The sequence below is a fragment of the Lampetra planeri genome, chromosome 19 (genome assembly GCF_965212315.1).
Source record: "Lampetra planeri chromosome 19, kcLamPlan1.2.h2, whole genome shotgun sequence".
Classification (NCBI taxonomy): Eukaryota; Metazoa; Chordata; class Hyperoartia; order Petromyzontiformes; family Petromyzontidae; genus Lampetra; species Lampetra planeri.
This window is the reverse complement of record NC_136125.1, coordinates 11,349,169-11,362,715: the sequence shown is the minus strand read 5'-3', so window position 1 is coordinate 11,362,715 and position 13,547 is coordinate 11,349,169. Positions and strand designations below refer to the sequence as shown.

The window sequence follows — 13,547 nt, the reverse complement described above, 5'->3', positions numbered from 1 at the left end:
GGAAACTGCACTTGTCCCTATACCAATGCTTGCAGACTTAAGAAGTGAATACGATTAGTTATAGTTATCACTATAGTTATTACGAGGTAATTTATGATACGTAAATAAGGCAGGCAAACCTCGCGGTAAATATAAATTTAACATTTAGGTAGAAGCAGGCCCATTGGTTGATGGATGTGAATGTTATTTTGTTTGACAATGAAATAAACCTTTCCCTGTTTATCATTCTTGTTATTATTTTAGTGCATAATCATGCAATAAATATTGTTTTGTAGCTTTTCCTTTAGCGACGTTGCAGCACATACGCAGAGCACTTGAAAGACTGCAGGGAACATTGTCAACAAAAGTGCCGTTGTTTTTATTGTTGTAGCAACTCTGCAGAATCAAGATTGGATGTAGAGGTGCATCTTTGCAATTGCTTTACTCACACCGCTGCTGGCAGAAGGGCCTTCACTCGAGGGTGTGTTTGGCCTACTCTTCTATACTACTGGCCAGACATTTTGCAAGAGGTAGGGAGTCCCCACACTTCACCCCACGATACGCAACCTGCCGACAGAGTAACCGCGGTGTTCCCAGTTGTACCGCTGGCTGGACGAAGGCTGGGAGATTTGACAAACTTGCCCGATGTTTGCTGCGTTGACGGACCAAACTGGTGACCTCTGGATTGTGAGTGCGGTGTGCCAATCATTACACTCTGGCAGCATGCCGAGAATGGATTTGTGCGATCTCTCTCAAAAGGAGATTCTTCAATGGGACGCTATGAATTAAGGTCCGTAAATGAACTCCTCCTTTCAAACGACATTCTAACCACTGTATTCGTTCATGATTGTTCACCAACTTGTGTGTATATTTCCTGAGGAGGTAAAGTAATTGTCGAATCACTGAAAATGTAAATAAAATAAACTGACTTAGTGGCTACAAGGGCCTTTATCCCAGATCGTCTTCCGATAGCGATGTCGGGACAAGCGCAGTCATATTTCTATCGGCTAAACTCAAAAGTAACGTGATGCTTTTTTGAAATGTAGAATTTAACTTTTTCGGTGACCCCCTGCATGAGTTCAATTCAGAAACGGTGGCATCTTTTGGACTCAGGCGCACCCTCCAAAACAAATCTGAACTGAATGTTTTGTGGCTGTAGCCCATCGGGAAGACGGTTAGAATTAGCGCCTGGACAGACACTCGCTTGCAATCAGATACTAAATATAAGCAGTGTTGAGCCTTCTCCTCCTGCCGCTCGCGTGCAACACCGAGGCGTCGAAAACACACGCTGCCTGGCCACGTGTGGACAGGGCGCCCGCAGATAAAATAAGGAGGGCGGCTGCCACCATGGCTCTCGGGTGTCCATTACACAATCATTAGAGGCTTCGTCGTTTTGCCCTGCGGGGGGGGGGGGTCAAAGTTTTGACAGCTCCTGTGCCAGAGCATCTGCCACCAGCGGCTGCCACCCCCACACCCCCCATCTCTTACTGCAACCCACCGCCTGTAATGTGGCACCGCATATTGTGTCCTTCTAAATTTGACACTCCGCTATGCCCGCGTCCGTAGCTCTCGGCTTTTATAAAGCAATGTCCTCCTCGTGCTAGAGTGCCCCTTTAATTCGTGAAGCCAATTAGAAATCCGGGTTTCCATGGAACCGTGTCTTTGAGACGGCAGCCGGTGTCAAATGAATATGGTCCATAAGCATTGGTGTGGATTGCCTATTAATCACGTTCTGCAGAGGAGCGAAACAAGAGTTTTGCTTTGTCAGTGTAAGTTTTTATTTTAGACAAGTCAAGTTTTGTTAAATAAAATGTAACTTATTTACATTAAACAGTGGAATTAAAGTGTATTTTCTAGATGTATAAATCCCACCCCCCCCTCTCAAGCAATGAAATGAATGTCCAAGCAAACCCCCCCCCCCCCCTCTTGACTTCATGATGCACCATTACCACCTGTCACTTGACGGGCACTTATCTTATGCAAAGCCTCGGCCACAGCAAAGAAATGTGGCATTTCCACCGGTGGCTTAGGGCTATGACTGGGAAATAAGTGCATTTGTATGGGGAAGCACTTTGACTTTGACACCCAAATGCTAAAACATCCACGGATTATTTAGCTACAATCTCTCAACTGTAAAAAAAATAACTGAAAGACAAAGTTTTGTTTTGATTGCTCCATCCGGTGTTCGTGGAGGGCTTTTTCCTTATAACATCAGGCAACCGAGCAGTTTTTGTGCAATTAGCAGCACTGCTGATGAGGGTTTTTGCTGCTGCTGGAAAACACTGGTCCATGAGGCTGATAGGCTACGTCTAAATGTAATCTTAATGTGGAGGTGCAGACCTTTTGTCTCTGTTTATTTTAGAGCACTGTAAGTAGGGTTGCCACCCCCCCCCCCCATATCTCAGAAACACGCGCGCACATCAGCCAGGGGTTTAATGAACCACACAGCACCGGCAGCATCCACAACCCATAGCGTTGGGCAATAACAACGTTGGGCTATTTATATGCGACCACAAGCATGTGCACGGTGCAGCATACATTTCTGCAAGTGGAAACACTTGCCAATTAAGAACACAAAAGAAATGCCGTGCGTGTAAGTACACGTGTTTTGTGTGAACGTGGATGTTGTTAAGCAAATACAGACTGAATACGTCTCTGTATGGTGTACATATGTATTTATAGATGTGCATTATGTGGTGCAGTCTGGTTAAGATCCCAGCCAACCAAGTCTGACCCAGGCTCTGCATATTGGTGTATTTGGCATAAGCCTCGCGTGGGTCGACTCAGCCTCAACTTAGTATCCGTTCTGGTGTGCTCATTATTAGCCGATTCTGATGACATAACAGTCTAAATGGTTACATCCGTGCCTACAGTAGAGCTACGACGACTATGCCTGTGTATAGTAAAACTTCACCTGTAGGTGGGTATAAGCAGACGAGAATACTGCATGTGTGTGTGTGCAAGGGCTAAGCCAATGGCAATAGACCACAACCTCTGTCCTCGCAGTTCACGTGGGCATGAGCACACTTTGTTGTACAACAGCGCAGTATATTGATAGCGAGGGCATTACTTAGAATTACTTAATGGTGCCAATGAAATGCCACCGTGTAATGGGACAAAGGTTTCGGTTGAAAATAAACTTCAGACGATCAGCACTGTCATTGCAGAACGGATTAAGGTTGAATGAAATGGTTAGGCAATGCTAACTCAGCAGGGAACATTCTTATAACCTATTCTTATAACTCAGCATTGTTAAGGCGCAGGCTGAAAAAAACACTATTATAAATGATACGCCTTTGCTAATGTCATGGGTCTATAAGATTAGCGAGTCACCTTATGCTCAAACTCACGTTCAGTGATTATCACCTCTTGCTGGTCTTCAATCACTGGTAGAAATTCCACATTCCTTTGGCCGGGGAGGCAATGCTGTATATCCATGGAACAAGCAACTGCTGACTGCAAGCCAGGCAGTGTCGTTTCACAAATTGGTGCTCAAATAGTAACCACAATGACATGGTGATACTGCTACTGATGATGCTGGATTATTCTTCGGCTGTCTCTGATGCTGCCCCGGGTGGTGATGATGGTAATCTGACGATTGCTGCTATCGTTGATCTCCCTGCTCATGATGATGATATCATTTTATTCAGAAGCTAAATCCACCTTGGCTGGGAATTGAACCCAAAGCCTCACTGACAGTCTTCGTGCTCTTGCGTGGTGGTTGTTGTGATTGATAGACACTCTAACGATGTTCTGGAAGGGCTTAGAAAGCCAAACATTCCTCATGTAGTTGAGCCTTTGCTTATGACTCGAGAGATTCAAAAGCCAACATATTTCCTAAAAGTTTTACTCTTTCATTTTTGAACTTGGCCCTGCGGAGCTTTGCTATTGGAGGTTTGGAAGGATGCCGAATCAAAATGTGACATCAGAAATATGATCACTCGATTTCTCTGATACTTTTGTTGCAATCGTTATGACCCTGAAGCCAATGGAAATCAGGCAAAACTACCCTTACCGGTGACCAGCATTACATCCACGTGCAATAGAATTGAGATGTGGTGTGCTAGTGTGGTGCAGCGTGATTGGCATGGGCCCTGGTACAAGGAATACAATGGAGGACCCTTAGGCCTCTCCAGCCTGTGGGCCCTGGCCCAGTTGCATGACCTGCACACTCTCGATAGCTACTCCAATGGTCATGGTGGCATGGTTCTGTGCACACACACACATACACACTGTACAGCGCGCATCCATCTGTCCAAGTTGCATTCTTTGGCCACGCATTGTGGCCTCTTCCCAACAAAGCAGCGTGTGTGTGCGTGCCCTTTGCTAAATGGCTTTGCCATCGGGCGAGCCATACATCCGTTAGAGCACGCGGGTTGCGGTGCTTTGCCTTTATGTCGAATTATATAAGGCAGGCGAATTACTTGATTTACCAGTGATCCGTTTCGTCCACGTGCAGTGTTTCTTTAGGCTGATCTCGCCCTATATCAGTGAAACCAATCAACTTGAGGGCCATATTTTTGGGGGAGGTACAAATGAGTAAATCTTGCTTTTGGGATATATTTAATTATGAGCGTATATTTGTTTATGAATCTGAGCCAAATTTAATCAGTATTACCCTTCTGGAACGTTACTAGAATTTCCACACAATAACTCAGTCGCATCTGTCTACGTATATTGATAACGGATATAAGTAATGTCTACGATAAATACACACACACACATTGCTCAGTGACACGGTGTGGTAACCATTGGCCCTGGTGCAAGGAATGAAATGGAGCCCCTTGTGTAATTCTCCCCTTCTTTTTTCGATGTAAAGCTTTCGTGACAGCAGGGATTCATCTTCTTGGTTCTTTCGGTAAAGTCACGTAGAAGGGAGATAATAAAGTAATAAAAATAAACTATAAAAAGATAATTATTTAATAAAATATTTACTTTATTATTTGTATTACTTTTTTAATTAAATAATACAAATAAAACATAGCAAAATAAGTAATTAATAAAAAAATTATTTTATGATGTTTTTTCATTATTTTATTATCTCCCTTCTACGTGACTTTACCGAAAGAACCAAGAAGATCTCCCCTTCTTCATAACCTGGCGCCAGGGCCCCCCGGCCTGTGGGCCCTGGCGCAGTTGCACCGCCTGCACACTCGAAAGTTACATCGCTGATATTGCTGTAGCCTGCGTCTGTATGTACTTATGCATGTTGAACTTATTTCGCACCGTACGTAGCCAACCGTGCTAATCAGAGGCGTGGGGGAAGGACAACAAACTCAACACAAAAAAGCAGCTCTAAAAAAATGAGTTTTCAATCTCGATTTAAAAGTGCATAGCTGCGGAGGATTCCTAATATCGGAAGGAAGAGATGGAAAGGGATGGGGAGGGGTGACGGGTGAAGGGGCAGAGCTTGGAATCGCAGCATGAACTTGCTCGGGAAAAGAGGGAGGGGGAGGAGGAAGACCCTATGCGCTATTAAGTCACAACCAAGAATTTATAGCTGGGAGGCGAACTTGCGTCAACAAAAACAAAATAGCGAGCGAACGATGATAAAAGTGTTCAGCGCATGTATTTGACCAACGTGAAGGCACTCAACTTAACCATTAAGCTACGCTGTTAAAATTCCTATGTGAGAACAGGCACATACGTTCATCTATAAAAATGTTGTTTATGGAATGCAATAAAGAAAAGAATGAGAATGTGCTGCTGCTGCCAGAATCTGTACGCCTTTTTCTCTCTCACTGTGTATCTTTGGCTCTTGTGTGTGTCATTGTGACATGGTGTGAAAATTACAAACGCGGTGGTTGTTTTCAGTTGGGGGACGGGGCATTGGTGTAGCCGGGGCTGGCATGGGCCCTGACGCACGAAAATAATATCCGCTCTCTCCAGGTACCCAGTGGCTGGACACCTCTGGCCTGTGGGCCCCGGTTCAACTGCACTACTTGCTAGCTGTACCGCTGATGCAGGCCTTGCTTGTATGCCAAGCAGTGAGAATAGTAACAGAATCATTATGCTATGTTCATTCGATTCACATGGATTGCACATGACGAGTTTACGTGACCTACATCGGCCAATAGCCGGGCAGTTGTGTCTATACACACGTGGTCTGTAACCGAGCACTTCGGAGGCAGCGACGATTGTTGGATCGCTACAAACTTTGTGAAACTACCTTCCCATGGGCGTCGAGGTACCATACCCTGGCTCGAAACGAGAAGGCGGCACGGCGATAGAGTGTTGCCTCCTCGCGTGCGAGGATTGTCTCGGGGTGATCCCGTTTCCTCCCACTCGTATGAACACTCGTGAAATTTGCTGAAAAGATCTCAAAAATAAAGACCTTTCCTGAAAATGGGTCACACGACTCGGTGTGGCTGTCCTGGATAAAATAAGTGAAAAAAATATATACAGTAACTACAACCCACGACCTTCATCATGGTGTATCTATATACACATGTTCTTTGGGAGGGGGGGGGTGTAGGGTTAAGGTTGTTAAAATGCATTGTTAAACGGTCACGCACGCAACATGAGCACGTTCCGAGAAGCATTGTGTGCCAGCAAGTGCTGCTGCTGTTGCTGCATCACGTTTCAGAGTCGCACGTTGTTATTCCAGCGAGCCCCCTCCACAACACTTCCCTTGCAATGTGATTCTCATATTTCCCGTCGTCGTGTTCGTTACAATGAACTGATGGGAGGCTGCATTTGTTTTACTTTTTGATTTTTTTTTACAGCGCTGCTGACGTTAAATGAGACAGTTGAGTTGAGGGTTCCAGGAGACTCATTCTCTAAGGTTCCTCACCCGCCCTCCCCCCCACACCACCAGTCCCAGCCTTGGTAGCTGACACTTGGGGAGGGAGGAATCCCCACCCAGTCTGTAACCACTCTCCCTACTCGGAGGCCCCACTGCACCCTGCAGGCATCAGGTGATGGTGTACGTGTCAGTCAATCCGCAGCGCTGTCTGATGGCTTTGTGGACAAGAATGACCCCCAATGGCATTTCGTTCCTAGAATCGGAGATTCTTCTTCTCACTCAATATATTCTGGGTCATCGGTAGACTGGTGAAAGGCACGTGGCGAGTTAGCCTGTAGCCGTAGTTGAGACTCGGCGCGACACGCACGGTGCGGAAATATTTTCTGAATCGCCGACTCACGGAGAGAAACATTTACGCGCTGTACAATCGCACATTCTTACGATGTTACATTCGGTGACTGGCAGGTCCTTTGTGTATTGCTGTAAAATTACATTACCTTGGAATTGACCATCTTCACCGTGTGTGTGTATATATAATATACCGTAAATAGTTTCCCCGGCGCTGCACAGTGTGTATGTAGATAGATTGCGCAAGGTCACATTTTCTTATAAATAGTTTCTGCACTGCATTTCCTTGGAAAATGTGAAAAGATACTCTGATAGCAAATTAGGTGTGTGTGTGTATGTGCGTGACATTGCAACCAAAAGACATTATTTGTTTCATCGTAAAACAATGTAACTCAATATGACTTTTCAGGTGGGGTCCTGCATTGGGATGTTTAGCCAATTCCACTCGTGCGTGTTTGGCTCTAGATGAGAGGAAACTGAAGAGCCCAGAACAAAGCCCACGAGCCGCCCTAGACTGGTGGCACTCGGCACTGCCATCTGATGGCCTCCTCCTCACGGCTCGAGTTCTACGCCAGCTGGAAAGCCCTGGTGATCTGCTTGCCAAGTACTAACCAGGCTCACACCTGCTTAGCTAGCGAGGTCTGACGAGGTCGCGAATGCATTCAGAAGCTGTTTCCTCGTACACAGTGAAAGCACCAATAAACAAATGAATGGCTGAATGAGAAGTAAGAAATATTGTGTGTAACACTGAGGACCGTTATGATCTACGTGGACATACATAGACTCTATATTAAAGTGATTCTTTTGGGATCTTACCCAAATAGACTGGGATCCGGTTTCAGCATCATCACCGGTAATGACAATATGGCACCGGTGTATACATACTGGATATGTTAGGTTGTACGTATCCGTACCTTTGTGTAGTGTTTACGAATGCCAAATTACTTAAAGGGACGGCTTACATTTTTAATAGTAACAGTTTTTTTTTCTGCAGTCAGATAGAAGGGATATCTCAACGTTTGAGCCTCTTGGCTTTCTTCACTTAATACTAAGGTGTGTAAAAGAACAACTTAGTCAATTATATTGCAAGAGATATCTGTTCAGAGCAGTGAATGGGATTGGGCAGAACACGGTGGCTAGAAGAAGACACGATGGCCGGGTGACGAGACGAGTGCTAGAATGTCAGCCAGGGGAGAGAACAGCCCAGGCAAGATGCCCACTGTGGAGATGGAGCGATGAAGTGGGCTCACGTGCAGGCGCGAGATGGATTGGGGAGGCCTACAAGCAGGAAACGTCTTGACAGCGAGGTCGTAGATGGTGACGCGGTGGGGGTTCGTGATGATGCAGATTAGTAGGTTGGGTGATGCGGGTCTTGTGCAATGCAATTCGCCGTTACTTCATGCACAAGTCTAGCGAGGCATCTACCACATTGGCTGCCTGACTCTACTGTCGCCCATGGAACTGCAGCATAGCTTGCATACTGCGTATAATTATCGCAGTTGGCAGCCCGTTATCAATCCACTGCTGGATGTGTTTTTTTATCATACTTCACCGTGCTGGTCAGTGCAGGTTGATGAAGACAAAAGGCGAGGGGCCCAGACAGATTCAGTTATTAGTCGTGGCTCGAAAAATATATATATATTGTCATAATGTACTGCCCTTTGTCCATCTGTTACTGGCTGAAGGCTTCCCCAGGCATTGTGTAGGCTATGCTACACGCATGTGAGTGCGTGTGTGTAGTCTGACCAACAGGTTTTCCGTTTAATAAGGGGGTATTGTAAGAGGGTGGAATTGCGCAAAATGTTAGGCATTTCCCTCGGGCTGCTGCAGGCAACTTAAACGCTTTGCTGACTTCAACTGCGCGCGTGTAGCAGTGGCGATTGTCCGAACGCGTCCTCTGGTTCCCCGCACTGCATGGTGCGATGTGTAAAACATCAGCACCGGGGAGACAAAGGCGGCCGGACGTGGTTCCGGCCACACCGCTCCCGTCGCACCGCTTAATAACTGCTCGCAAAGCAGCGCGTGCTCCCATCGGTCTGGACGGTTTTTCGGCGAACTTTATCCTCTAGGATGTGATACGCGTGCCGTCATTCTGCGGTTGGGCAGCGTAGAGGCGATACAAGGTGACTTACACGCCTTGAAGAGCGATCGGTACTCGTGTGGGCGAGGTGATGATCAGCAAGCGGCATAGCAAAGGCGATGACAACAGAGTCGTAAGAGAATGCACGTGGAGTTCGGAGGCTCTTGACGCAATCGCGGAAACGCGGCACAGACAGCAGCGGTCAAAGGCCGTGGCATGTGCCATGTCTTGTTGACTTTCTGAGCAAGGCACCGATGCATATTGACTCGCCAGGCTAAACGTGGTCGTACTATATCCGAAATGCCGTGCAGGTAAAAAGGCGACGAGTTTGCGGCGTTATCATACTGCGAGCTGATGATCGTGCTGACCGCTGGCGATGATGATAGTGCTGATACCGATGATTCTCATGATGAACCTACTGCTGCCGCTAATTATACTTCTGCTGCTGCAGCTGCTGTTGCAGATGGAGTTGCTGTCCAATGAAGACGCGTCTGCTCTATGCTGATGGCGATATATCGTACGATGAGAGTGCTGGTGTTAGTGATGATGATGTTGCCGATGCTGATGTTTCTTCTGCGTGTACTAACGATGGTGATTGTGATCCTACCGTCGCTGATGATGACACTGACGACGATACACTGCATCATAATGAGTCTGATGCCGGCGCTGCTGCTACTGCCCTCGATTATATTGCCTTGTGACGATGGTGATTCCGCTGCTCCTGATGATAATATTGATGGTGCATAGTACTAGAATTACTATGGTACTGCTGCTACCTACCGCTACTAACCGTGCGCATGATGCTCCTGCTGTTGACACCGTACCTGGTAGTTCTAGGCGAGAAGCACCGTGGTCCCCCCCCCCCCCCGTGTCCCTGTGGTCACTCCGCTCCCACTCACCGTTCCTTGTCTTGGGCGCGTTGCGTGACGCCTTCAGCATCTCCGACTGAGCTCCCACGGCACTCCCGGGGCGCGCTCCCTGGCTGAGCAGCAGCAGCAGGAACAGTGGCGCGCCAAGAAGCGACGACATTCCGCTCCGCATAGCTCGCAGCGAGCACCGACAGTGAACGAAACTAAACCAGGGTACAACCAAAGCGGGCAGACACCGCCACGGTCGATGGGCAGCGCTGGAGGCGACTTAGGCTCGTCACCACGGGCTCTGACAGCCCCTTAGAGTCCGTCCTTGTTGCAGCAGCCGCTACCGCACGTGGTGCCTGCGCTCTTTACGCGCGACCCACTCTTGGTTACAGCCGGAGCGGCGCGCGAGTTGAAGGGAGGAGACACCTGCCGTTCGCTACTGCTGCTGCTGCTTCTGCTGCTGCTTCTGAAGCTGCTTCTGCTGTTGCCGTACAAAGTCCTGCAGAAGTGTCGCGGATCGCCGTTAAATTACGCCTCTCTGCTGTCGTCGCTGTTGCTGTTATAGCTGCGTTAGTTGTTGCTGCTGTTGTTGTTTGAGCTGTGATTGCGGGACGCTAGGCTTACTGCTGCTACTGCTGCTGCAAGTTTGTCGCTCTCCCGTCCACTCCGCCCGCCTGTGCGCGCGCTTCGCGCCTCGCTGTTTCAAACCCACGGAGCGTCGTTGTTGTTCTTTGCCGAGTGGCTGTCTCGCATCGAGTCCCCTTTCGCTTTCTCGTTAATTTAAAACCAAAAGCGAAAACGGAGCAACGCTACCCGCCTCTCCCTCCCTGGCCGCTCGAGGGAACAGCGAGACGATGCGTGCGTGCGTGCGGAAGCACAACGCCGATGATCGCGTTTCGACTGCAGACTCTCTCGCCGCGCTCTCTGTGCCCTTCCACTCACTGCACACGCGGCTCTGTCGATGTGTCGAGATGGCTGTCCGCGAGCAGCGCGCCTGCTCGTCTGGCTGCTTGTCGGTCGGTCGGTGCCGTCTGTCCGTCTGGCCCCTGTGCGCGCGCGCGGTTCGATGTGTCGAGTCTGGGCCCCTTCCTGAGCGTGTCGCTCGCAGGCACGCAGCCGGGGAAGGCAGTCTGGGGGTCTATGCTCGGTGCTGCGTGCTGGCCCCGCAGTTTAATAAGACCGACTTGTGTAGAGCAACCTCCGCCCCTCTCTCTCTCTCACACACATACACGCGCACGTACCAGAAAGAATATACTGGCCTCAGGCCAAGGAAATGAGCTCAAGCCCTATGGAAGCGACGCAGCAGCTTAGACCGTAGCCGCGGCTGTGGCTTATTTTAAGTCCTCTGGCAAGGCGAGCGCCGATCGCCAGCTGAGAATGGTTGGGGTGCAGTGGCGTTTCAGATGTTTGCAGGGGAGGCAGGGGAGGGAGGGAAGGGAAGCATGCGGGGGTGGTGTGGGATGGAATGGAGGAGGCGACAATTATGAGTGGCACATTTCCCGAGGGCACAGACGGACTGGGTATATGGGGCAGCAGGACTGCCGTGTCTCACAGCGACGGGGTCGGGGTTTTTTCCCCCCTTTCTCCCCACAAGAACTGAAGGGGGAGTAGTCCGTACAGGTGTTGCGAGTCTGTGTATTTTCCGACGCGTTTGCCAGGTCTGAGCGGGTCTCCTGCGTAGGCAAAGAGGCCCAGGAGTGAGCAGATCATAAATCTTCATCACCCCCCCCACGCCCCCGTCACGCCACGCTGTCTGAAGTCTATAAGGCGAATGCGATGCATATATAGCAGGGTCGTAAGCAGGTTATTGCCAAGTCGGATCGTTTGAGCGTAGAGATAGATGATACACTCCGACTGTTGACTTCGACACAAGAGAAATGAGAACCCAGGCAAAGGCATTGAGGACATCGGTGTTTCTTTTTTAAATCGCGGCCAGGGTTGTTGTGGACAGCGCCCTTGTTTATCAATCCACTGCTGGATGAGGGAGGGCATCTCCGCGCCTGTACGGGTCACTGGGTTGTTTGATTAGAATCCTACATCGTGCCGCCGCGGGCGGGTGAAAGTGGAACGCATGGATGTGGGATTACAGAGTGGTCCACAAGTCTTGTGACCCTTTAATTTTTATTTCTCTTTTCAATATTCATTTCTGTTTTAAATAAACATTACTTTTAAACATGAAGCTTTAGATAATTAAATGGGGGGGGGGGGGGTCTCACGACACATCTGGACCACCATGTACATCACAGTACAATGTATTGTGATGTCCTGCCCTCGACTGCACACAACGCAACCCCGCAGCAGCCTATAGCACCTGTAAGTAGCGGCATGGCGGTCGCCCATCCAATGCTATTCAGACTCAAGCCCTGCTTAGCCGAGTTCCCTGTAAGTTTTTTTTTTATATAGATCGCGTAAATATTTGTATGAATCGTTAAACCCGCCACCAGCCCACCACGACACAAATTTACGTGATATAACCCCCCAAAAAAACCTGTATTATGGATGATATTGGTCGCGAAAGCCTACGTGTTAAACTTAGTTCCCTGTATCTGACGGAACCGGGCACATTCATTGTGATAAGGTCATATGGCCTTGGTTTTTTCAGTCACCTACAATTTAAACCATCGCCAGCAATACAACCATCAGCAGCAACAGCACCAGCAGCGCCACTTACCGGATTATTATCATATCCACGACTGCAGAGTGAATAGTGAATACTCCACAAGTGAAAGTTTCGCTTGGCTCGCAGTAGCCGCCGGGTTCGCTCGCGGCCATAGGATTAAGCGGTAGGGCAACGCGTTTATTTGACCCCTGTGCTCAGACCCCAAACTGCCTCTTTTCCCATAGCCACGTATGACGATGACGGTGGTGGTGGTGGTGGTTTCAGTTGTTAGGCTGTTTCTCTTGTCTGCTGGCGTTATCAGCTCTTGGTGTGGGTCAGTGTGCGCCCCTTGACCTGAGACGTCACACCTAGACGCATCACCGCTCGCTCTGCCCTTTCGCGGACTGGACGCTTGCCTGTCGCTGATGCCGATAATAATAACGAGGCTCTTGATCTTGATGAGATTTACAACGCGGGCAGGACCCCTGAATGGTTGGAGGGTCGGGGTCACGCCTGTGGTGTCGTGGATCTTGGCTTCGTCCGCTCCTCATTGATTTGTAGAGTAGGAGTTTCGAAAACTTCAGTCCGCACGACCCATTCCCAACCCCGCTACGTTCTTTTATTCATACCCCTCCCCCGCGTTTACCGATTTACTCTCCATTCAAACACAAATCAACTCGTTCCACGCTGCACGCGCCCAATGATTGTTAAACGTCCCACGTGACGCGCGAAGCAATTAACGCGTCACGTGACACGCGTGCGCTCACATCGAGATCTCAATCTTAATACAAAGCGGATCAACGCAAGCAGCGTGAACAGCGTTCATGCACAGCGGCAATACTGGTAGGAACCTCCTGGTTACACCAGCCCACAGGGGATTATTGTGTCCGTCGTGCAGGGAGGGGCTGAGTGGGGAGGGAGGGGAGGGGCTGGGTGGGG

General features: G+C 48.8%; 1 protein-coding gene across 1 annotated transcript in view; it reads right to left on the bottom strand.

Moving 5' to 3' along the window:
* Positions 1-11,590, bottom strand: part of PDGFC (platelet derived growth factor C) — a 37,680-nt gene extending 26,090 nt beyond the window's left edge. Inside the window, exon 1 of the mRNA XM_078603019.1 lies at positions 10,052-11,590. Coding sequence (XP_078459145.1) covers positions 10,052-10,193 — 142 coding nt within the window. The 5' untranslated portion in view covers positions 10,194-11,590. The remainder of the gene's footprint in view (positions 1-10,051) is intronic.
* Positions 11,591-13,547: the final 1,957 nt, after the last annotated feature.